Source organism: Phyllobates terribilis, unplaced genomic scaffold (assembly GCF_046119375.1).
Source record: "Phyllobates terribilis strain yellow unplaced genomic scaffold, ASM4611937v1 Scaffold_9__5_contigs__length_417890890, whole genome shotgun sequence".
Lineage (NCBI taxonomy): Eukaryota > Metazoa > Chordata > Amphibia > Anura > Dendrobatidae > Phyllobates > Phyllobates terribilis.
The window spans coordinates 135,447,231-135,474,668 of NW_027362769.1; the positions used below are offsets into that span (position 1 = coordinate 135,447,231).

General features: G+C 39.8%; 1 protein-coding gene across 3 annotated transcripts in view; it reads left to right on the forward strand.

Annotated features, from left to right (window-relative positions):
* The window catches only part of FIGN (fidgetin, microtubule severing factor), a 169,673-nt gene that overhangs the window by 129,218 nt on the left and 13,017 nt on the right, over nucleotides 1-27,438 (forward strand). Inside the window, exon 3 of one of the 3 annotated variants that reach the window (XM_073647043.1) lies at nucleotides 1,102-1,177. The exons of 1 other annotated variant lie outside the window; for it this stretch is intronic. In XM_073647043.1, the coding sequence (XP_073503144.1) occupies nucleotides 1,102-1,177 (76 nt within the window). Of the gene's footprint in view, nucleotides 1-1,101; nucleotides 1,178-7,286; nucleotides 7,351-27,438 lie in introns of all 3 variants that reach the window. One more of the 3 variants, XM_073647044.1, reaches the window with a different exon arrangement.

Below are 27,438 nucleotides of genomic sequence, written 5' to 3' on the forward strand. Positions count from 1 at the left end.
AGAAACTTGGTCTTGTCCATTGTTTCTATATAGTTTTGCACCTAAATCCCATTTACTTTAATCCACAGCCGATGGAAAAAAATGGTGTTGTTTCTCGGGGATATGGGTTGGAGGGAGGTTTACAAAAATTAAACCCATCCCTTTTTTTAATGTCTATAATTGCCGGAAGGACAGATGTAGAGAGAAGAATTTTTTTTCAACTAAATGTTAACAGTCTAACCCAAAAGATGGACACTTCCTTTTATTAATATAAAAAGTAATTTTATTTGAGAGAATCTATAAATTTCTTGCTGCCATCGCTCCATTGATATCATTTTTTTTTTTTTTTGTGGTCATTTTTATACCATATCTTTCTCATGTTGTCATTCTCAACGGGAAGAAAAATGTCCATAGTCTTAAACGAGAGAAAAAAAAAAAAAGTCTTCATTGTCCCTGCTGTCTCTTTAATGAGATAATGGTGCTCCGTAATGGGAGACTGTGCTTTGTATGCTGCTAATAGAGGCCTCTTGCTTATGAAGGCTATTCTCTCTCCGCGGGGAGTAAGCGGCCTCATGAGGCCAACTTCAGCAGGCAGCGAATAGCACTGATCTGCTACCTTGTTCATAGTTTCCATAAAGCCAATCATAGGCACACTGGCTGGGATACAGAGTATCATCTTTTTCTGTTCTTGGAGCAATCTGTAGGCCTCCTTACTTTATCTTTGATCTCTTTCTTACTAGAGCTGTAGAAAGTGCAATAAGGAAGAGCAAGTGCAGGGCTAAAAGGAGGAAAGACGAGAAAGAAGAAAAAAAATTGGATATTATAGGCAATCTTCTCAACGTAGATCACAGCTTTAATAATATAAAATCTAAAAATATTTACTAAATATGCAGTGCATCACTCAAGAAACATATATGCATGTATATATATTATAATATATTATAATGTGTATATATTCATATCTATCTTAGATTATTGTTTTATACAGTCCTCAACATTGTAATTACAACACCAAGAAGGAAGCGTTAAGGAAATCACAGGATGGATAAACTTATTTAAAGATCTGCAAATGATGAAAAAATGGAAACAAAATTTTCAAAATAACTTGATTTTATTTAATAGGGAGTATGTGGACCACACGCAGAAATTCCAGCACTTACAGCCTTGGCTACGATCAATGAGAAGACAAAAAATGGAGGTACGTAATCCGGCACCAGAACTGATTAAAAATAGTGTAGAGTATGGACACCATTGCCCGAAATGCGTAAGGTGTTACATGTCCTGATTTTTTTAGCCGTGATCTTTAATGTAGACTAAATAAATATTGGCTTTTTTTCATTTCCGATGCCGTATTATGCACCTCCATTTTTTGTCTTCTCTGTCAACTCATGGATACCAGCCCTGAAGAGCTGTGCACCGAACAAACTCTGAATCTATGGATATCCCTTGCAATATTTTCATGGCCTGATGGATTTTTTCTCTTTTTTTTTTCATTATTTGCTATCAGTAAGGTCAGCAATGGTTGTCTGATGGATATTGTAGAATGTAAGCCCACAAGGGCAGGGTTCTATTCCCACTGTACCTGTCGATCACTGTTAGTTTGCTTACTGTAAGTGATCTGTATTTTGTATGTAACCCCTTCTCTAGTACTGCACCATAGAATCAATGGTCCTATATAAATAATAATAATAATGATAATATTCTGATATGCACATGGGTACGCAGATCATCAAGATCCACTGCTGGCAACTCCCTTTGCAATGGCCCACCAATGATGTCCCAGATGGGCTCAAATGAAGACAAGTCTGGAGACGCTGCTGACCCTGGTAGCACGTTTTAGGCCATGCCGGCTTCTCACAGTAGCACAAGCAACATGTGGACTTTTCCTTCTTGGTGTTATAAGGATTATATATAAATACATACTCGCACACGTCCATTCTCAAACATTTATTATGATAGGCTGTAATAGGTGTGTAATTATGCTGGAATGGAAAGATTAGAGAATTACTACTTTAAGGGGTTTTCCACGATTTAAAAGAAAAAGAAAAGAAAACAGCGCCACTCCTGTCTTAAGGTTTTGTCTGGTATTACAGCTCATACACATTTAAGTGCTTTGGAATGAGAAATCATACCAGACACATCACAGAATACCATTTTCTTTTTTCTCTATACTAGACACTTTTATGAAAAATGTAACAGCTGATCAACTAGAAATAGAAAAAAAAATGCTGTAAGTTGCTTGATTTTCATACACAGTTCACTAAAAATTCTCTAAGGGCATCTGTAAAAGGTAAAATTGTAATTATTATGCTTTGTTATTTCCCATTACTTATGTGTCACATATATTTTTCACGATGATGAACTGAGGATATTTTTTCTGTCCCTTATCCCAGTGGGGCTCACAATTAAATCTAATTGATCTAAATAATGATGTTTCACTATTTAAATTATAGGAATTAAATGAGGTGTGAACAAAGAGAAAAGGTTTTCTTACTTCTGGAAATGGCATCATTTTTGCCCAATGGCAGTTTCTGGCAATTTATCTAAGCGGTATTAACCCTTCCTATCCGGAGTTGCTGTATGTAGTTGGCTCAGGTGCTGAGCCCGCTCCACATAAGACCAGTGCCAGCTGTGTTTTACAGCCGTCCCCTGCCTCTAACTGCAGCAACCAGAACTTGCTCGAGTCTCTGCTCTTTACCCCCTTAAATGCTGCTGTCAGTCTCAAATTCAAGTCATCTAAGAGGGTCTAAAAATAAAGTAAAAAAATTAAAAGGTTTAAAAAAATATAAAAATTTGAATATCCCCCATTTTCCCAGACTCAAAATAATGGAGTTGAATCAAAAATTTAAATTATGTAACTCGTACCATAATACCACTTGGAATTTATTTTTTTTGGACTTGTAATATAGTGTATGGTCCCATTTTTAACCACAGCTTAGCCATATGAGGGTTTGTTTTTTTGTGGGCCATGTTGATTAAAAAATAAAAAAGTTATGGCTCCTTGAAGAAGAGGAGGAAAAATAAATGCGTAAAACCATATAATCACCTGATTGTAAAGGGGTTAAAGTGTACACAGTTGAAATTTTCTAATCTCATTAACTTTTTGCCCAGCCCTACAGAGCATCAATGCCAACCCCTTCCCACTAAAAGTAAAAAGAATATATATATTTTTTTTGTACATAAAAAGTTGCAGGGCAATACAGGAGGGTAATCTTTATCAAAAGAATCTTTCAAACGTGTAAGCCATGAAGCAAGCGTCTGGTCTCGGACTTAATGGTCCATTATATTAAGATTATATAGATAAAGCAGGAATCTCTTTATAATCTAATTTCTAATCAAAATTCCCAATCTCGACTGGTCTGATCCATACTGTATCATCCAATTTCAATTACAAAACTTGTGGATTTTCACTGAACTTCATTCTGTTTTGCTCTCTTGACCCTAGCCACTCCTAGACCGTCAACCCCTTAGCCCCTGACCTGATCTTTGTGCTAATCTACATCTGTAATTCTACTTTCATTACTCCGATACTTGAGATACTTGCACAATTCATACCTATGCTTAAAAATCAAGCCTTAACTTGTCCTATTGCCTTCTTCCATTCTACAATGTTCATTTAACCTATAAATTTGTATGAAGTCTTCTCTACTTTATAGCAGAAGAGATCCAGCCTTAGAAATCCATTAAAATCAGCAGTCTTTATTCCATATATATATTAAAAAGTATATAAATCACAGCATATTAGTCACAAACCCAGGGAGGAAGGGGTCGACGCGTTATTAGGGTCGACGCGTTTTAGATCATAGCGTCTTTTAGTCATTGCTGTTTTCTCTACTTATCCCGGTGCCATTCTTTTTTCAACATTTGTCTCTTTCAGTTTTGTCCTCTTTAAAACTATAGCCTTTTCTTGATTCAAGTTTATTTAGCCTTTCCATTTTTTGTTATCTTTTGGTTATTTTTTTGTAAGTATTAAAAAAGGGCTCTGCTTATTTTTCCACAAAATTACCTCTTTAATCCACAGGCTGTGCCTATATATGTGTGTATAGCTCAAACCATATACAAGTGAACGATCTGCAATTCTAGACACAACTGATTTAGAAGAGTGTCAATGTGCAAGTAATCTTTTTTTAGGAGGGGGTAAAAAAAAAAAAAATAAATTCTCAAGAGTGGACTATAATATTTGAACAAATAAAAAATCAATATACTAGTATGCAATATTATAGATGTCGCTCCGTATGAAACAAATTTGAATTTTCACATACAGTGGTATGAAAAAGTGTTTGCCCCCTTCCTTATTTCTTATTCTTTTGCATGGTTGTCACACACAAATGTTTCAGATCACAAAGCAAATTTAAATATTAGACAAAGATAACACAAGTAACCACAAAATGCAGTTTTTGCATGAAGGTCTTTATTAAGGGAAAAAGAAATCCACACCTTCAGGGCCCTGTGTGAAAGTGATTGCCCCCTGAACCTAATAACTGGTTGGGCCACCCTTAGCAGCAACAATTGCCATCAAGCATTTGCGATAACTGGCAATGAGCCTTTTACATTGCTGTGGAAGGATTTTGGCCCACTCATCCTTGCGAAATTGTTGTAATTCAGCCACATTGGAGGGTTTCCAAACATGAACAGCCTTTGTAAGGACATGGCCACAGCATCTCAATTAGATTAATGTCAGGACTTTGACTAGGCCACTCCAGTGTCTTAATTTTGTTTTTCTTAAGCCATTCAGAGGTGGACTTGCTGGTGTGTTTTGGATCATTGTCCTGCTGCATAACCCAAGTGTGCTTCAGCTTGAGGTCACGAACAGATGGCCGGACATATCTCCTTCAGGACTTTTTGGTAGACAGCAGAATTCACGGTTCCATTTTACAGCAAGTCTTCCAAGTCCTGGAGCTGTAAAACAGCCCCATATCCTTAAACTACCACCGCCCTATTTTACTGTTAGTATGATGTTCCTTTTATGAAATGCTGTGTTACTTCTACACCAGATGTAATGGGACATACACCTTCCAAAAAGTTCAACTTTTGTGTTTTCAGTCCACAGATATTCTCCCAAAAGTCTTGGTGATCATCAAGATGTTTTCTGGCAAAACTGAGATGAGTCTTCCTGTTCTTTTTGATCAGCAGTGGTTTTCATCTTGTAACTCTGCCATGCTGCCATTTTTGCCCAGTCTCTTCCTTATGGTGGAGTCATGAACACTGGCCTTATCTGAGGCAAGTGAGACCTGCAGTTCTTTGGATGTTGTTGTGGGTTCTTTTGTGACCTCTTAGATGAGTCATCGCTGTGCTCTAGGGGTAATTTTGGTCGGCCAGCCGCTCCTGGGAAGGTTCACCATTGTTCCTTGTTTTTGCCATTTGAGAATAATGGCTCTCACTGTGGTTTGCTGGAGTCCCAAAGCTTTAGAAATGGCTTTATAACCTTTTGCAGACTGATAGTCTTCTCTCCTCCTGTACCAGCTTGCTGTTGCGTTTTTGTTCAAGATTTTTGTAATCGTTTTTGCTATGTATATCCCCTTTTTCACATGTAAAGCGCCATTGAATAAATGGAGCTGTAATAAAAAATAATAATAATTATTTTGTTTATCATTTGTTCCTGAATTTCTTGGGATTGCAGCATGGTTTTGAGTATCTTTTTGTCTACTTCACTTTGTCAGGCAGGTCCTATTTAAGTGATTTCTTGATTGAGAACAGGTGTGGCAGTAATCAGGCCTGTGTGTGGCTAGGGAAATTGAACTCCGCTTCCCAAAGATGTGATAAACCACAGTTAATTTATGTTTTTAAGGTGGAGGGGGGGGCAATCACTTTTTCACATAGGGCCCTGTAGGTTTGCATTTCTTTTTCCCTTAATAAAAATACCTTAATTTATAACTGCATTCTGTGTTTATTTGTGTTACTTTGTCTAATGAAATTTTGTTTTGTGATCTGGAACATTTAAGTGCCACAAACATGCAAAAGCATAAGAAATCAGAACTTTTTCACACCACTGTTTATCACCTGTCTCATTGTTTCTGTAGTGATTGCAATTTCTTAAGTCCAAAACGCAGGTCTGCGTCATCCTTTGGACCCTTTATATTGTGTATATTTGCTTAACTATTTGAAAGCCTATACATTAGCTTTAATATTTTATTAAGTGCATGGTTATAGTAATACCTTATAAAAAAAAAAAAAAAAAAAACTTTTAGTTTTGATTACAGAAGAGCCAAATAAAGAGAACTATTTTCCATTAAGTGCACTAATTTGACTTTTAACATGGTTACTGCAATCTAATGTTTCATGTCTGTCTTAATATCTGGAGATTTCATTTATTTAATTGAAATGATTGTGATGTAATTTATCGTGGAGGGATTTTCTACCTTGTATATAAAAACATCCGCGCGGTGGAACTTGCCTACATGGCACGTGTGACCAGGTCACTGAATACCTAAGCTGGATGTTAGGGGAGGTAATTAAAGGGACTGCTATAACAAGTCTGTAGTGGCAGTGTCAAGACATAAGTGAATATTTTTAAATACTTACAATTGTATTGGTAGAATTTACATGGTTGGAAATGAAAAAAATATATATATAGCTTACGAGCATTAAGGTAACGCCTGCCGTTTGAGTTTGATAAGAAAGCTGCTTGCAAAAGGCTCCATAGAGAGAGCAGAATCGTAGCTGGTGTGGGTGAATAAAGGGTCCTTACACTTTTTTCACCAAATTGAATGCGCTGCCTTTTTTTATTTTTTTTATTATTATTTTTTTCAGTAGAGCCGGAATACTTGGATAAGCTTTGTAACCAACTAGGCTGTGCTGCTATTTTTTGGAACTAAAACGGTTTTAATATTCATAACCCTCGGATAAAAACAAAATGAGCAAATACACCTCGGTAAGTAACAAGGTGTACCCCAATCAGGATGGTTCTATCTTTAGTATTAAACCCCTCTATGTGCCAGACGGCTTCAATAGACAGAGGCGGAGCAGGACCTAGGTCTGACTGTTTTGCTCCTACTTGTGGCAAGCTATTGAGACTCACTGCACAGCCCAAAAAGGGGAGCCACACCCCTGAACGTACAAAAGTACAAAAAGCTAAAGCAAAACCCAAGAAATGAGCTGCAACACATAGTGATGTAAGTGCAATGTGTAGGTACACATTCACACTGTGGCCATTAACAAACAAATCAAAAAAGCATAAAAGCCATCCCACAGTGACAGGGTGTATCAGGATGGTCTTTTATCCAAGTATCCTATGTTATTTACATGTAATATTTATTTATTTACTTACTGGAGTGTCTTTGCTAAATTTGTTCTTGTTTTTAACCTAGGTTATGTTTGTTAATGGCCACAGTGTGAATATGAACCTACACATTGCACTTGCATCACATCACCGTGAGTTCCAGCTCATTTCTTTGGTTTTGATTTATATTTCTAATATTGTAAAAACCATTACAATGAATCATGACATATATAAATGTGTGTGTATATGTATATAAAATGTGCGTTCATTATATATAGAATTTACATATAATTTTATATATATGTGTGTAATATACACTGCTCAAAAAAATAAAGGGAACACTCAAATAACACATCCTAGATCTGAATGAATGAAATATTCTCATTGAATACTTTGTTCTGTACAAAGTTGCATTTGCGGACAACAAAATCACACAAAAATCATCAATGGAAGTCAAATTTATTAACCAATGGAGGCCTGGATTTGGAGTCACTCCCAAAATTAAAGTGGAAAAACACACTACAGGCTGATCCAACTTTGCTGTAATGTCCTTAAAACAAGTCAAAATGAGGCTCAGTATTGTGTGTGGCCTCCACGTGCCTGTATGACCTCCCTACAACACCTGGGCATGCTCCTGATGAGGTTGCAGATGGTCTCCTGTGGGATCTCCTCCCAGCCCTGTGGGATCTCCTCCACAGACTGTCCAGGAGTTGGCGGATGCTTTAGTCCAGGTCTGGGAGGAGATCCCACAGGAGACCATCCACAACCTCATCAGGAGCATGCCCAGGCGTTGTATGGAGGTCATACAGGCACGTGGAGGCCACACACAATACTGTACATACGATATACAATACAATATAGTATGTGTGTGTTTAGTATATATAATAGAATATATACAGTACAGACCAAAAGTTTGGACACACCTTCTCATTTAAATATTTTTCTGTATTTTCATGACTATGGAAATTGTACATTCACACTGAAGGCATCAAAACTATGAATTAACACATGGAATTATATACTTAACAAAAAAGTGTGAAACGACTGAAAATATGTCTTATATTCTAGGTTCTTCAAAGTAGCCACGTTTTGCTTTGATGACTGCTTTGCACACTCTTGGCATTCTCTTGATGAGTTTCAAGAGGTAGTCACCGGAAATGGTCTTCCAACAATCTTGAAGGAGTTCCCAGAGATGATTAGCATTTGTTGGCCCTTTTGCCTTCACTCTGTGGTCCAGCTCACCCCAAACCATCTCGATTGGGTTCAGGTCTGGTGACTGTGGAGGTAAGGTCATCTGGCGTAGCACCCCATCACTCTCCGTCTTGGTCAAATAGCCCTTACACAGCCTGGAGGTGTGTTTGGGGTCATTGTCCTGTTGAAAAATAAATGATGGTCCAACTAAACGCAAACCGGATGGAATAGCATGCCGCTGCAAGATGCTGTGGTAGCCATGCTGGTTCAGTATGCCTTCAATTTTGAATAAATCCCCAACAGTGTCACCAGCAAAGCACACCCACACCATCACACCTCCTCCTCCATGCTTCACGGTGGGAACCAGGCATGTAGAGTCCATTCGTTCACCTTTTCTTCGTCGCACAAAGACACGGTGGTTGGAACCAAAGATCTCAAATTTGGACTCATCAGACCAAAGAACAGATTTCCACTGGTCTAATGTCCATTCCTTGTGTTCTTTAGCCCAAACAAGTCTCTTCTGCTTGTTGCCTGTCCTTAGCAGTGGTTTCCTAGCAGCTATTTTACCATGAAGGCCTGCTGCACAAAGTCTCCTCTTAACAGTTGTTGAAGAGATGTGTCTGCTGCTAGAACTCTGTGTGGCATTGACCTGGTTTCTAATCTGAGCTGCTGTTAACCTGCGATTTCTGAGGCTGGTGACTCTGATAAACTTATCCTCAGAAGCAGAGGTGACTCTTGGTCTTCCTTTCCTGGGGCTTTCCTCATGTGAGCCAGTTTCTTTGTAGCGCTTGATGGTTTTTGCAACTGCACTTGGGGACTCTTTCAAAGTTTTCCCAATTTTTCGGACTGACTGACCTTCATTTATTAAAGTAATGATGGCTACTCATTTTTCTTTACTTAGAATTTGTATTATGGCAAGAAAAAAGCAGCTAACAGTCTATTCAGTAGAACTATCAGCTGTGTATCCACCAGAGTTCTGCACAACACAACTGATGGTCCCAACCCCATTTATAAGGCAAGAAATCCCTCTTATTAAACCTGACAGGGCACACCTGTGAAGTGAAAACCATTTCCAGTGACTACCTCTTGAAGCTCATCAAGAGAATGCCAAGAGTGTGCAAAGCAGTCATGAAAGCAAAAGGTGGCTACTTTTAAGAACCTAGAATATAAGACATATTTTCAGTTGTTTCACACTTTTTTGCTAAGTATATAATTCCACATGTGTTAATGCATAGTTTTGATGCCTTCAGTGTGAATGTACAATTTTCATAGTCATGAAAATACAGAAAAATCTTTAAATGAGAAGGTGTGTCCAAACTTTTGGTCTATACTGTAGGTTTGTGTGTGTAAATTCCATTATAAATACTATATATTCAGATTTACATTTCTATATGCAGTGATTCATTGTATTGTAATTGTATACGTATAGTACAGAGTGAATAGAAACTTGCCTGCTTTGTCCTTGAATGAAGCAAATAAGCTTTTCAAGGAAAACGATTTTGTGCACCGGTAGTTTACTCTCTAATTCAAACATGCCCTTTTCTTTTGAGTCAGTCTGTTTGTGCAACTTACCTCTTTATGGCCTCTTCTTTGCCGATTTCTAAGACTTGATTATGACACTACTAAATGTGAAAATCAATTCAGCACCAGTAACACTTTTCAAATTACATTCACACTGCGGATTGACTGTTAAGGGCTCATTACTGTTATTTTTCTAGAGAGTGGTTTATTAAACACAGTTACCTAATAAGCATCTTCGGTGGTGCAAATTGCTGAAAACAGTAATGAGTCTGATTAGACTTCATTTCAATTACAACAACTTGTCAAGCAAGAGGAAAAAAAAAACACCCTTCTGGATGCGACTGAATTTGGCCACCGTTGTGTTTTCAGCTCGGAGAGAGAATAGAGGGAAAGGCTATCTTTGTGCTTCTGTCTCGGTGCTATAATGAGTACAAAATTGAACTAGACCTAGGCCAATTTATGTGCTGGTAAATGGCATGGAAAGACTGAAGCGCTGTGTTATTATTTTTTTTTCGTGGTGAATTTTCTTGTGTGTTTTGAGATCAAGTATCTTTACAGACATATATATGTGTGTTTGTGTGTGTGTGTCTTGCATTTCTCACCTTTAGGCTACTTTCCCGCAATGAGTTTTTAGTGACTTTTTTTCTTAAGCTGCATATTTTTGAAAAAAACGCAACTAACCTATTTTACTTAATATGTGCTGAAGATCTACAACATCAAAACTGACCAAAAGCTCATTGTAGGAACATAGCCTTAGCGTCCATATACATAGTATTGGTTTAGGTGCACATCCATTTTGGCAGCATGCTAATTATCTGCACCATGTGGACTTCATGTTCCTCTTTGGTAAGGCTGTGAGCATGGCTCCTCAAGCTGAAGAACAGAACCCAGCTCTAAGTTGCCCATGCATTTGAGAAAGCTGTCAGCTCATTGCTCCTTTAGCTGACGCTTCTTACTCTCCATATACATGAACGTTCAGCTCACATATTATCTAGTGAAGAAGCATGAGTCTCATGCAGGGGCTTATCTAGCTGAAAAACAAAATAATCCTTACCTCCCCAGATGTCTGTTGGGGAAGATTCATGAAATGTCCATATACATTAAGTTGCCCAGTTCAACCAACTTTAACTTTTTTTGGGGGGATAGCGGGTGGAGTGCGGGGCGCTTTAGGTATCTTCACCCCATATATGGTGCCATTATGGATATGCTTCTAAGGGAAAATACCACTGTGATAATGGCATGCTGTAGAAAATATCACGAGTTGTCTTCTCATTGACTCAGTGGCTTAACTTGTGTATGACTTTGTATAAAATATGCAACTTGTGTTAATTATAGTATGGGCTTGTACTGTCTGACCTATCCATGCTGCATCGATCTGTAATATGGCCATGTTCATAATATCTTAGTTTCCAGAATGTATGGACCTTGCCATTTGGAAAAAGATGACAAGTGGTAAAATAGTGAGTAAAGCAAAAATTTTTAACTATGTGCTCGGAACTAATATCTGCCGGCACGGAGTAGTCACAGATGGTGTTAAGCGAATTTATTCGGCATTTTAAATTCGGTTTCGTGTTCGGGGTTCCGGCTTGTTCGCGCCAAAAAATCGGCTCTGCCCATGAACAGCCCTGAAGTGCCAAGCGTTGCAAATCAGGGATGTTTGTGGGCGGAGCCGATTTTTTGCACGAACAAGCCGGAACCCCGAACAAAAATGCTCTTGCCGTCAGTTCAGTTGCTTCTGCTGACGTCATGTCGACAAGGCAGTGGCTTCTCTTCCACTCTTCTCTGTTGACGGGGCGTGACTGCCGACGTCATGCTGATTGACAGCCAGCTCCCCTCTGCCTATCTGCGGGAAGCTGGTTGTCAATCAGCACGACGTCAGTAGTCACACCCCATCAACAGAGCAGCTCGGAAGAAGAGCTACTCCTATTGACGTGAAGCAGCTGAATCACCGGCAGGAGCGGTCAATGACCACTCTGAGCCGGTGCTGGATAGAAAGGGCAGATAGTTAGGAACTACCTTTTTAGGCCCATAGTAAAAACAAAAATATAATAATCCTGAATAACCCTTTAAATATTAAAGCATAAATGGTAGAAAACCATTTAAATTTTGAGATTGGGACTTGCCACATTTAGTCAGATTAGGATAGCAATATCAAGGCAAAATGGGTGCCAAAGTTTAAAAATGGGGGCATTTTAGGCAGGAAGTAGAAGTCATGCATTACCAAGGCAGTGGGACTATATAATTTCGATAAATCCTTGTTCGATTAGTTTCTTTTTTTTCACCATAAATCAGACCATAAAATAATTCATCATTACACTTTTTCTTCTTGCAGACCTGTCCCTATGCTCTAGACTTTGTCAGTTAATATATAATGGATATTGCACTCAATTCAGGTGCAAAAAGTAGGCTATTTAACATCGCTAAATGTCTAACCCCCATTAAATTATTCTCAGGCATTACATCTCATGGTGGAAAAAAACTGTTAATGTGAAATGCTTTATGGTGATTAAGCTGTCATTTTTCATCAGTTGGTTACTTTACTAACATTTTAATGCTTTTGTGAGTTTCACGGACACCACTGACGAATCAGTGTTTTGTGCTATGTTCAGCATATGCCTTCTGATAATACTATTTGACATTGAACTAGATAAAAGAATTTCTGAAATAGTGTAAGGTAATAAAAGGAGTGTGACAAAAAAAGACATGGTGAAAGAATGTATACCAAAATGGGCTAAGTAGCAACAATGTGGAGTCCGAAGACCTAAACGAAGAGTAGCAGAAAAAGTCAATCATGTAGATATGATTGACTTTAAATCACGATTAATAGGGAAAAATGCACGACATAAGTAAAAATATTAACACATATCAAAATGGCAAAAACAAGCTAACAAAATCTCAAAATATGAAACAAAAACTTAATTCAAAGTAATCCTACTAATTATATTTTGGTGAGAATTTTGATAGCTGCACACAATATGTTTAAGCAACATAGAATATGCTATTTGCATCAGAAGACCTATTGTCCAGTCCCCACCTCTTGTATAATGGAAAGGGAAGGTATGCAGGCTAGATCCTCTTTGCTTTAACTTCCCACCAGCATAACTGTCAGCCTTTCAATCATGATGATAAATGAGGTATGGGCCATGTTAGCTGTAAAGGTGTAGCTCCAAGAAGATCAAATTTCCAAGATGGTGTCGCCAGCATAGAGCAAAATATATTCAAGAAAAGCTAGTTGAAGGGAAGGTTTAAAAAAAAAAAAAGCTTCCTTCCTTAAGTTTTGATTCGTTTTCTTCCTTCAGAAGTAAGGAGAAGTTGGGTAAACTTGTAGCCTACTTGACTGAGAACGAGTGGGTGCATTTGTAAAAGATCATTTGGATGTGTCACGTAAGAACTCAAGACATTCTTAAAATCCTTCTGTACCTGTCCTTTATTTTAGGGATAATTGTATATGATTATTAAAGGAGTATTCACCTTTGAGGCATTTGACATAATTACAAAATAAAGCACAATTGGTGCGATAGGTGCTTTTTTTTATTCTCATAGACCTTGAGAGAGATTTGTCCATTCACCGCTCTAGTGAACTCAATAAAAAATAGCTGCTGACAGTCGAATATAAAATTGGTTGTGGGTCTCCTATTTGTTACTCCCAAGCATTCTGGCATATCTTATGGATATTCTACAAATGATGTGAATGCATACCCCTTTATCTCTATATGTATGTCAAGCTTACAATAGATACGAACTGGTTTAATTGTAATGCATATTTTTTCTATTAGGTGTCTAGCACACTTTAAAGGGGTTGTCCGGCCTAAAATGAAAAGTCTGCAGCAACTCTGTGTGACTGCAAACTTATGAATCCCCACCAGGCGCGCAATTTGCGCTACGAGGATTAGCCGGTTTCTGAGCCGGGAATGGCAGTGACGTATGCAATATGCATACTCCCGGGCAAAACCCGTCTAGTGGACGCAGCCTCGCTCCATGCAAGCGGCGGCTTGCAAATGAGCGGCGCCATTTTATTTTCACCAGCGGACTTTCCTCATAGATGTTAGGGCTATGGAGAATGCCCACATGCGGACCCACCAGAGAAATTGATATACTGCGGTCTGGAAAGATGCGCCACATCTCAGTTTCCACGGGTGAGCCGCAGACGCATTGTGGACATGGGATTTCTAGAAATCCCATCCACTATGCTGTAACATCTGGCCGCTGCAGGTTTGATGCTGCATAACACGCAGCGTCAAACCTGCAGCGGCTCCTGACAGTGTGCACATACCCTAAATGTGTTGGAATGGAACGGGGAAAATTATAACCGGATGGGGGACATTATTGCTTGAAGGAGCTCAGGGTGGAATGTTATTACTGAAAGGGGTCCAGGATGGGGGACATTATTATAGGATGAGGCCAGGATGGGGGATATTATATGGGGGGTGAACCTTTATGTTTTTACAGGATCTAGAACTATACAGGGGATCATTCATCTGACCAACATTCTGGTGGGGGCCCCGGTCCACATAATTTTGCAATGGGGCCCATTGGACTCTAGCGATGCCACTGGGAGGTGACCTATGTGCACTGGCACTTATGCTTTACTCTTAACAGAACCTATCTTACTGGATTGGGTTCTGGGGATAATCCCCATTGTAGGACAACCAGTCCCTAATTCTACTCGAAGCCTAGGTACATAGTTTAGACATTATCCCTAATGCTCAGTAGAAGTACAGTTTTTCCAGTCTTGTCATACTTGTTTGATATTTCATTTGAAAGTTGTGGCACAATGCCTTAATGCTATTTGTAGTTTAGAATGTTGTGCCTTTGTCACTACTTTCTTCCACTTGGCAACTAATAGAGTTGTGGTGACTGGATTTCCTAGTAGCTCTTGAAATGGAGCCTTATAGGCAGCGCTGCACTGAGCATGCATTGTAGCTCCTGCTAGAGAAAATCTTCTGTGCGTACTCCATAGAGCATTGCTTGTAAGACTCCTTACACCAACTGGATCCCTGCTTGGAGAATCTGTATTGTCCAAAAATCACCACAACTCTACTATCTTTGAAGTGGCACATTAAACCTCGGTATATTTTTTGGATTTGGAAAATGTGTACAGTATTTTCATTTTGTAAATTGCATAATTGCTGGCAAGGTCACAGTCCTCTTTCCTTTTGCTTTTCATCAGAGAAAGTGTGAAGTTTCAGACAGCATTTATGAAGAAGTGGCATCTCAGATGTTCAGTTCCCTTTGCTTGTGTTAATTTACGTGCCAGGTTTCAGAGTTTTAAACAGTGTGTTGCAATTAAGAATTTTCCTGGTAAAAGTAGGATGGTACAGCTTGTTTTGAAAGATTCTGGAATGTTAGAAAACATGTTCCCCTGAGGAAGCCATATTTGAATGGTGATACGCGTAACTTAGTTTTTTCTCCATACCTGCATTAGGATGTATATCCTATATGATATTTCTTATTGTCTCTAGCTCGAATTTGGAGTAATTAATTGTTAATATGGTAAAAGCTTATCTTTGTTCAGTATTTACTATGAACTGACTTCATTTTTACTGCTTTATCACTTTTTTTTCCTTCTTTATTTTGTATGGTGGTTGCATGTAATATATATTGAATAAGCTACTGCCAGTAGACAATAAGCTGTGTGTGTCGGGATGTCTTTTGTGGCCTTGACAAAGAATCTTCTGTCTTTTTTGGCAATTTTAATTGTTTTTGTTTTTTTTTAATAAAAATTTGTATTTGGCCAGTTTAAATTATTTTTAGATGTGTTGAGTATAGTCGTATCTATATATATATATATATATATATATATATATATATATATATATATATATATATATATATATATATATATATATATATATATTTGTCTTATCCCGTCTCTGTCTGTCTGTCTGTCCAGGAAATCCCGCGTCGCTCATTGGTCCGGCCGCGGCCAATCAGCGACCCGGGATTTCAGAAAAAAGATGGCGGCCGTTAGCGGCTCATCTGCCGGATGGAGGTCAGCGGCGATGCAGCCGGGAGTTGAGCGGCGCTAGCAGCAGAACTACCCCGACCTGCGGCGCCGCTGACCTCCATGCGGCTAACGTCGGGAGATCAGCGGCTGGGGCCGCTGATCTCCCGACGGCAAGTGTGAACGGAGGACCGGGGAGCGGCGGCGCCAGTCGGGATGCTTCTGCTGCGAGCAGCCGCTCATCTCCCAGCTGCTCGCAGCGGAAGTACCAGCACAAGCAGCGCCGCTCCTCACTAATACGACGCTTACTGGTTGCGGCCGCCGGCCGCGACTAATCAGTATTATTGGCGCCAAATTTTAACACCGCTTTGCTGATTGGTCGCGGTCGCCGGCCGTGACCAATCAGCAGTATTGGAGCCAAATTTAAACACCGCTCTGCTGATTGTTCGCGGCCGGCAACCGCGACCAATCAGCGATTTTGGCGCCAAATTTAAACACCGCTCTGCTGATTGCGCCCTTTTGGCCGCATACATATTCTAAAATACCCGATGCGTTAGAATCGGGCCACCATCTAGTTATATAATAAAATATTATCTGCATGATTGTTGAATGTGAAGCAATTTATGGGGGTGTAACTTTTACTGTGTTGTAAAGAGTTTTCCTGTAATACAAATGAAAGCCTAAACTTAATCTATAAAATGTGTGATTTGTGGGTTCTTAGGGTTTGGACCACCACAATCTGTAAAACTGTATTCAGGCCAGAATAATTGGTAGTAATATACTCGTGTGAAACTGGCTTTAGTTCCATTATTCTGCCAATATTGGCGATTCATCAGTTCATGCTTCCCCAATCACAAATTGATGGCCTATGTTATGCATATTCTTCAAAAATCCCTCTCTAGAGAGCTATTGTTGGTTGTTGTTATTTTCCCATACTATTTTTCGTTATTTTTGGGGGGTTTTGCCTAAATTTTAAAGTATGCATTTGAGATAAAACTGTATTGCTTCAATTATAGTACATTTAAATAATTGTAAAGGACTAGTCAAACTCAGTAATTTATAGACTTACCTTATATTTGATTATGCATTGTAGCAGCCACTATAATAATTGAATATTTAGAGATGTCACAGATCTGTCCATTATTCCATTTCCTCTTCATTTGACATATTTCAAGATGAATGGCACAAAATAACCAGCTTTGAATAAAAGCACAATTTTATAATACTCTCTATGGAGATGTTTATGCTATATGTGTTTATACACTTCTTAACATTGAAGTTGCAACACCAAGAAGGAAAAGTTGCAAAGTTCTGAAATTAATGGATCCATAGAAATGTTAATGATTTGCAAATGATGAAAAAATGGAAATGACATCTTCAAAAGATCTTGATTTATTAAAGGGATATTCCCATCTCAAAGATCCTATCCCAATATGTAGTAGGTGTAATAATAATAATAATATTAGCAAATATCTCCAATTAGAAATGTAGTATAGTATTTTTGATTCACTATGTCTCATATGCAGGCATTGCAGGACCTTAGGTATCCATGGTTACGTCCACTGATAAAGTGACAGCTAGCTGCTAGTGATCGTAACCGTGGATACCTAAGGTCCTGTATTGCCTGCACATGAGGCATAGTGAATCAAAAATACTATACTACATTTCTAATTGGAGGTATTTGCTAATATTATTATTACTACACCTACTACATATTGGGATAGGATATTGGAGATGGGAATACCCCTTTTAAGTATCAAGTACGAGCGCCACCTGCAGAATGCATGCATTAACATTATTTGGCTGCTATCGATAAGGTTATTAATGGTCGTCTGAGGAATGTTTTGCCACACTAAATGCACTTGGGCAAATCCTAAAGATCCGCAACTGACAGCTCCCTTTGCAATGACATCCCAGATGTACTCCATGAGAGACAAGTCTGTAGATGTTACAGGCCAAGGTTGCACGTTAAGGCCAAGCAGGCTACTCACATTAAATACGAGCAACTTGCAACCTGGTGTTATCATGTTGAAACTGCTTCTGGAACATTTTAATATTTCCTCATGAAGGCCTCTTCATGACATTGACTCCAGACCAACGTCCTGCCATCACTGCATCCAAGACATAATCTGACTTCATCACTGAAGCGGCTAGACCTCCATTTTAGTCCCCATTGCCATTTTTTCTCTGCATAATAATAGTCTTTGAGAGTGGTGGAATGAGGTCAATTGATCAATACATGCCAATCTTTGAATCTGACAAGACCATCTGGACAGTGCCATCAAGAAACGTTCACACTGGTCCTTCTCCCAGGTGAAGGATGGCAATCCGTACTGTAGCTGGATCCCCTAGTGTTCACTCCAGGTACACTAACTGCTTACGTTGATTTGGTCATGGACTCAGTGGTACAACCATTTCTCTGAATTCTCCATGGAACCCTTTTTCAACACAGCAACACCAAGCTGCATGATGCTGGAGCTACTGTAAGCAGCTTATGTGATGTCATTGGTTGGCAAATTCAAAGGGAGCTGCCAGCAGTGGATCTTGATGATTTGTCCAAGTGCATTCAGAGTGGCAGAACATTCCTTTGACAACCATTAATAACCTCATTGCCAGCAGTCAATGCGTGTAAGTGCAGGGATTCCTGTGCATGGTGTTCATACTCGATACTGAATAAATCGAGATGTTTTGAAAATTTTGTTTCCATTTTTTTTCTTCATTTCCATATCATTAAAAGGGATGTTCCTTTTTAAAGATAATTCATCCCTTTCAGCATTTTGTTTTAAATGAAACAAACATTACTGTACTCACTTTCCCCGGGTCAAACATCAATTCTCTGCCACTGCTCCTGGTATTTGGCATCGGTTGCGGCATGGACATCACGTGAACAGCCAAAGAGCTAATCGGTGAGTTTACCGGCTCTGATCGGGGTGTTCCATCTACACTGGAATGACCGCTCAGAGCTACTGAACTCACTGGCTGACATCATCGCCGCATCCAATGCCACAAACCGGGAGCTGTGACAGACACCAGTGGCCCCAAGGAAGGTGAATACAGCATAATTTCCTTTTTTTCTAAAGCAAATTACAACAAGGGACGATTTTATATTTGAACGAGAACAACCCCTTTAAAACTTCTATCTATCCTGTGATTTCCATAACTCCACAACTTTTCCTTCTTGGTGTATGGTCGTGATGTTGGTTATAACATGTCAAGAGATTTGTTAGCTTGTCGTAAATTGGCTGAACACATCTTTACTTGTATCAAAGTTAATTTTTAAATGTTATTTTGTATGTAAGAGAAATTTAGAATTTTAATGCAAACACTTGTGTATCTACTAACAGTCTTCTACTAATTCCCTGGTATAACGGACCAAGCCCTATAAACCCACTTCTCTACCATTGCATTGCGTTGAAGACAAAGGCTCATGATGGCTGTATTACATGTAAGAATTTGTCTGTGTGGTAGCATTCATCAAATCCAGGCGATTTTCCGGAGACGAGCTTTCTAATCCCTTAGCAATGGAGAAGTGAAGAATAAATCTGCCCTACTGTACGGGGAAGGTCTTCTTTTTAACAGAGTTCCACACGCGCTGCTGGAAGGTAGTTTATCTTCATATAGAGTATTGTGTGAGAGAATACAACATTCAGCCCACACAAATGAATTTTATATGTAGTTTCTTCCACAGCCATCAGATGGGGACTAAATTATACAGAGGTCTTGGGAGTGAAGGACACAGAATTAATGCTCTATGTCACCCTGTCCTATCAACAGATTTTTTTTTTTTTTTTATTGTAAGATACCTTTTATTGGTACATTAATCACGTAGTCTTTAACCATCCATAGCATTCGCTATTCTTCTGCCAAATAGCAAATTTTCCCAATTTACAGACAATAAAGGTATAAAAGATAAAAAAAATTTAAACTAGAAATAGAACTGATCACCAAATCCTTGTCCTTTAAATTCTGTCTTGTAGTCTTTTTACTTGTGAAGTTAAACGCTTAGAAAAGTCATTTAAGAGCAGGGATGCCTTGTTCATTCAAGACTAAGGCCCGCAGTTATTAGACCTATAAATTTGTTTTTTGACCCCGGTTAGCTCAGTCTATTGGGTCAAAATTGAGTACAGCTTCTTTCAAATGTACTCAAATTGATCTTTTCCTTGATGGAATACTAAAACTGACGCTATATCTGTGAACGCTTGTGTTTTGTATACGCGTGGGGTTTGCATTTAGGCTGTAAAGGAGAAGGATAAGGAGCTTGCAGTAATTTAGCGATATTGCAGCATGTATTATATGTTACAGTCATGCCTATAAATATACAGGGTGATTGTGTGTTTATAGATAATCATTACTGAATAGCATAAGGATTCACCCTGATTTATCCGAAATCTGGCAATTCCGCCTTGCAAGATAAACATTGCCTTTAGCTTTCTTGCATAAATTGCCCATAGCAGTTTTTTTTTCCCTTATTCGCTACATTTAGTATTTTTAGTACTGAGCTGGTAGATTCAGTTCAAGATTGTGATTTGCCAGATGTCCTATAGAAAATATCATCAATTTTTTCTTAGCCACTTTTATACACATAATCATACATAACGTGCGATATTAATAAACATACAATGTCTTGATCAGTTTATAACAATGTGGTTTTACCCATAGTAAATTAGTGGAACAGCTGGCATTAAAAAAAAATAATAATAATAATAAAAATAAATAAAAAATAGAGAGAGTGGGTTTTGCAAAGTTTATTAAATGTTGCACATCAATATGACATATTTTTGACTGTCTGAAAGTCCAAAAATTAATTATATGCTTTCAGTAAGCAGGCACCATCTTCTGTCTTTCAGCTTTTGGGAGGGGTTCTTTGGGAATAAGAAAATATAACTTAACGAAATGTCATTATAAATAGTTTTGTAAATTACCTTTTATCAAATTACTCCAGCCTTTTCACTATAGGATTAAAATGGCCGCCGTTGTGTTTCACTGACAGAAATCTGGATTGTAGTAGTGAGTATGTGCAGTAGGAATCTCTGCTGCTGTTACCTGGAGGTGAACTAGATCACACCCTGTGAACCTCTCTCCAGGTCACAGCAGCTGATCAACACTCAGAAAGGCAGGATGGACAGCAGTATGAGCAGCCTCTTCATACCTCAGTACCACTGATATCTCCAGTCATTAGATCAGATAGATAAGGTGGACAACAGTGTGAGAGGCCTGTTCCTACCTCAGCACTCCTGGTATCTCCAGTATTCGATCAGATAGACAGGGAGGACTACAGTGTGAGCAGCTTATTCTTTCCTCAGCACCCCTGGTATCTCTAGTATTAGATCAGACAGACAGGGGGGCAGCAGTATAAACAGTCTCCTCTTACCTTAGAACTCCTTGGTATCGCCAGTATTAGATCAGATAGACAGGGTGGACAGCAGTGTGAGCAGTGTCTTCTAATTCTGGAGATACCAGTGGTACGGAGATAAGATCAGATTGACAGCATGGACAGCAGTGTGAGCAGCCTCTTCATACCTCAGTACCACTGGTATCTCCAGTATTAGATCCAGGGGTGGATTAAGAGTAGCAAGGGCCCCGGGCAGTTTAGAAGGCGCCCCCCCCCCCCCCCCCCACACCACACACACACACACACACACACACACCTGATGTATCACATGTCACACAATCCCCTGTGATAGATCATGTGATAGTTCACATGAAATTAATTTGGCACAATATTAATATATTAATTATAATAATTTTTTTTTAGGCTGTGTGCCCACTATGCGTTTTTTAAGCGTTTCCGCAGCGGCAATTCCGCTGCAGAAATACTTAAAAAACGCTTGGTATAAGGTCTGCCATGTTCCCCAATGATAATCCGCATGTGCTGTGCACATGCTGCGGAAATTTCCGCTGCGGAAATTTCTGCTGTGGATTATCATTGCGGAAAAATCCGCAGCATTACCAAATATTTTGCGGAAGCGAGGTGTTTTCGCCGCCATTGACTTGCATTGGAACAAATGGAATCCGCATCACTGGATCTGTACATGCGGATTCCATGCGTTTCAATGTGCGGATGGTACCCGGGTCTGGAGGACAGGAGACTCTCCTCCGGACCCGGGTACCATAGAACCTGTAAAAAAAAAAAAAAGAATAAAATAAATAATAAATATTATACTTGCCTTCTGATGGCCCCCGGTTTCTTTATCCGATGCGTCCTGGCTTGCCGGCAGCTCTCGGTAGACTAAAGGACCTGTGGTAACGTCGTTTAGTCATATGACAGGTCACGTGACCATTGACGTCGGCAGGCCATCAGAAGGTAAGTATATATTTTTTATTTTTTACCATTCTTTTACGGTCACACTTTATAAATCCATTCCGCTTGCATGGATTTATATAGTGTGACCAAGTTGACAAGCACTTTCCAAGTGATGCTAAAATCGCTTGGAAAGCGCTCGTCAACCCGCATGTGGAAATGCATGTAAAGAACGCTTCACATCCGCTTGTCCCTGGCAGGAAAAACGCATGTACAATCCGCATGTACAATCCACATGCGTTTTTTCTGCCAGGGAGATGCAGAAACGCTCAGGAAAAAATCCAGAGCATTTCTGCATCGTGGGCACATAGCCTTACATTAATTGTATGGCTTAGTATTGAGCACACGTAGCTATCTATACACAGCAGGAGGCCGCGCACAGGGCCATGTCTCCTAGCTGTGACGTGGCCGGGCCAGCACACAAGGAAGTTAACACGTGCAGTGCTGGCCCGGCCGAAGAAGAAGTAGCTGCCGTGCGCCGCTGCTGGGGGAGCGGTCCGGGGGCCCCCGCCTCTGACTGCCCTCATTATAATATGTGCGGTGCCGCGGCACATACCAGCAATCTGGCCATGAACCCCCCGGAGCACTGGAGCCCCGGGGCCCCGGTTGGTAGCCCAGATTGCCTTCATTATAATCCACCTATGATTAGATCAGATAGACAGGGAGGACAGCAGTATTAGAAGCCTCCTCTTACCTCAGCACCCAGTGGTATCTCCAGTATTAGATCAGATAGACAGGGTGGACAGCAGTATTAGCAGCCTCCTCTTACCTCAGCACCCAGTGGTATCTCCAGTATTAGATCAGATAGACAGACAGGGTGGACAGCAGTATTAGCAGCCTCCTCTTACCTCAGCACCCAGTGGTATCTCCAGTATTAGATCAGATAGACAGGGTGGACAGCAGTATTAGCAGCCTCCTCTTACCTCAGCACCCAGTGGTATCTCCAGTATTAGATCAGATAGACAGGGTGGACAGCAGTATTAGCAGCCTCCTCTTACCTCAGCACCCAGTGGTATCTCCAGTATTAGATCAGATAGACAGACAGGGTGGACAGCAGTATTAGCAGCCTCCTCTTACCTCAGCACCCAGTGGTATCTCCAGTATTAGATCAGATGGACAGACAGGGTAGACAGCAGTATTAGCAGCCTCTTCTTACCTCAGCACCCAGTGGTATCTCCAGTATTAGATCAGATAGACAGACAGGGTGGACAGCAGTATTAGCAGCCTCCTCTTACCTCAGCACCCAGTGGTATCTCCAGTATTAGATCAGATGGACAGACAGGGTAGACAGCAGTATTAGCAGCCTCTTCTTACCTCAGCACCCCTAATATCTCCAGTATTAGATCACATAGATAGGGTGGACAGCAGTGTGAGCAGCCTCTTCTGTGGTGTACGCTATGTATTTATTTAATCGGAAAGCACAGTCTAAAAACAGCAGAAATATGAAATGAACTGTCAAACTTTACAAAACTTTTTTTATTCAGATTCAGGTCTCTAACAATTTTTAGAACTTCAATAAGTGATTGTCATCAATTCCTTGTCCCTCTTTTTGTCAGTGCTTCCTGGGATCTCTGATTTTCTTTATATCCCAGTTCCGGTCCCCGAATGCTAGGAAATGCCAATGACTGGCTAAAGTAGGTCTTTATTGTGGTCATTCAATGGCTAAGCAAGTTTTTCTTAGCCTTTTCTGAATATTCAAATAAAATCCGGAAGTAAAGACCAGCGGTTGAGGCCCAGTAATTGTTAGAACAGGAGTAGAGGGAACCGTGAGGTTAATATCCCTTTTTCTTTAACCACTTAGAGCCCTTTGCCAAAATAGTTTCTCCTGGGGGCTGAAGACCAGAAAGGTTTAGCCATAAGCTTTATAAATCTGCAGTGTGTAAACCATGGAGTGACAGGTTTTGCTTAGTTCCCATAATTTACTTGCATCAGAAAATTTGCACTTACTTGAAAGGCTAGGTGAATATAGTTGACTATATGTTGTTCATATTTGTTGACTTGCTATTTATTTCATGGATTTGCTTATAGCAGGATTACTTGCTTTTGTTTTCCTCTTGAGCTTCGGCTGGAGCGGCAGCTTGGTGATGCTGGCACATATGACTTGACAGCAGAGGCCCTGTGGGGCCTTGTTTTAAAGATTGTCGAGTGAAGCAGCATGCAAGATGGGCTGAGACTGGCCAACGGTTATACTCTGCAAATTGATTGTTGCAGTTTCGCTGTTGAGATCAAATTTTTTTTTTCAGTCATGCTGTGGTTCCTCTATCAGGCGAACGTCTTAAGCTTAAGATCGGCCAAATCACATAGAATAATCGGATAAAATAAAGTGGCAGTCGCTGTTTACTCAAGTGGGAGTTAAATTTAATTAAGAGTCACATTGAAAGTATACATATAATTTGTATCTATGGCCATGTACACACATGTATGTTTATATTTATTAACATACATACTGTAGGGATTCCACTCTTTGGCAGCGCTTGAGGTAGACACATGCAGCAGTTTCTCGATCAAATAAGATGATTTATTTATGTTTATAAATCTTCAATGAAAACAAATTGACTTTCTCCATCAAAACAATATAACCTAAAGTAAACCGGCACAGTTCTCAGTATCAGAGTCATGGGCTCACCTGTTTAGAGCAAAGTATTTTAAGACAGCTCCTCACAACAAACTGTTTCAGTATCTCCCAGGTCTTTTCCTTCTTCAAGACACAGACCCTGAATGAGGCAGCTGGACTGCCTTAAAGGGGATCTGTCACCACTTTAGAGTTATCAGACCTCTACTATGGCCATACAGGGTATAGAAAAGTGAATCTATACTTGTGTGGCCCATAGTAGAGGTTTGATTGCAGAGGAAAGCGCTTTAATCAGTTCTATTTTGTACAGGCTTGGCATCCAGGGGGCGCCAAGAAATCCCCGTCTATGTGCTTATTATTCCCCCAAATCCCCGCCTATATGCTTAATTATCATACCTTCCCCTTCACATGACCTGTGACGTGCACTGTGCTCCCTGACTTCCCGGGCATGCGCAAAGCGCCGCTCACATAGAGCTCACATAGAGCGCGCTTTGCTTCTGCCTGTGCACTGCGCTGCAGGGTTCTATTGCGCAGGCGCCGGGAAGTGACAGTGTCTCCCCAGCGCCTGCACAATAGAAACCTTTGGCGCAGTGCACAGGCAAACGGGCCGGGATGAAGCAAAGCGTGCTCTATCTGAGTGGCGCTTTGCGCATGCCCGGGAGGTTAGGGAGCACAGTGCACGTCACAGGGCCTATCACAGGGCCCTGTGATGTGCAGGGGAGGGGGAGAATATGATAAATACACACATAGGCGGGGATTTGGGGGAGTAATAAGCACATAGGCAGAGATTGCTTGGCGTCCCCCGGACGCCAAGCCTGTACAAAATAGAATTGATTAAAGCACTTTTCTTTGCAATCAAACCTCTACTATGGGCCATACAGGTAAGTATAGATTCACTTTTCTATACCCTGTGTGGCAATAATAGAGGTCTGATATCTCCAAAGTGGTGACAGATTCCCCTTAAATAAGCGATTCCAAGGCCTTGAATTGGAGGTATGGGAATGGCCAGTTCCACCCAGCTCTTGTTGCCTTTCCTAAAATCTGGACCCCAAATCCAGACCCATTAATAACCTTTCGGCACTATCTGTGCTGGAGCCTTCTTTTCCGGGTCCTACGTCACCGAGGCTAGCCATTTTGATGACACAAACCTCCCATCCAGGACTTGTCTGGCTGCAACCTTTAAAATACATGTGTGTGTGTGTGTGTGTGTGTGTGTGTGTGTGTGTGTGTATATATATATGTATATACACACACTCACTCACACATACAAACTATACTTGGGGAGCTTACATTTTTGTCGGAGCTATGATCCTTTGTAGAAATGGTCTCCAGCCTGCAGCTTCATGTGTTGCAAAGCTATGAATCACCGCGCACACCAAGGGGCTTGCAGTTAAGGCATTCTGGGAGTTCTAGTTTAATGACCACTAGAGATCTGCAAGTTACCTTGTAAAATAACATATGGTTATTTTAGGTTTAATCCCATCTTGTTTTGCTATCAACTCCATAAACTTACTTTGTTGATACATATATTATACTATATTTAGAGAAAAGGGAATCAATTCAATGAAAACTGAAATTGTGTCAAATTTTATGGAATTCAAAGTGCTAGCAAATTTGATTATTTTGTGAGTCTATACACACAAAACACCAAAACAATTGCCCTCTTCCATTCCATTTGCCCATAGCAGCAGATATAGACAGCAGTTATTTTAGGATCATTTTAAGATAGTAGGACATCTAAACTGACAAATCAGCTGTAGAACTTGAAAGAGAGAGCCATGACACATTCTTACGAATACTCCTGATGGTAATGTGTTGTACAAATGCAGCAGCGAAGAAGATGAGTGTAGTAGTTTACAAATAATACAGAGATTTAATTGATCGAGGGAAAGAGACAGATATGAGAGGGGCCAGCAACAGTGCCAGATTTATGTAATTGATCAGTGATATGGTGTAGCTGACATCTGTCCTGCTGAATTTGAATTACATTTTTTTTTCTTTATTGTCGTTACACTACAAAGCAGCAGCTAGGCAGCACAATATTTTTTTTAACGGAAAAAAAATTCTGAAATCATTATCAGTCAGAGACAGTGTGTTTGCTTGTCACAAGCAACTGTACTAAGCTCTTTGCATTTCTTTTACAATCTTTTTAGTGAAGAGAGAATAATTATTTTTAAAAAACACAAAATTCTCCAACATCGAGATATTTAACTGGGTGACATGCATTCATTGCTGGTAGACAGTCAAAGATTCATTTTACATCCATACATGCCATACTAATAGTGTCCTGTTGCAGGTGCTGGATTTATGGTTGTGTGCTCTCCTAGCATTTTTTCATTTTGTCATTTTTGGATAGGGGCTGGAATGTTGTTTAAAAATATGATGACAAAAAATGTTGACACTTAACTGTTTTAATAGGCCAATTTGTCAAAAACAGGCAATCGTACAATGCTATACCTATGCTGTGGCCTGATTTCACATTTTCCTTTACCTACCTAACATTTATTGTTAGTCCTTTTTGGCAAGCGTTCAATAATTGGGGTTGAAAATATTCTTAAAAGTTAATTAGATTATTTTACAAAATTTAAAGTAAAAGAAAATGGCAATAGATGGAGTAGCGAAGAAAAAAAAACACAATACAAGAAAAACCCCATAGCACTACTAAGAATGGGGGAGCCACTAGCAGCAGAAGAAGAAGCACCATCACCACC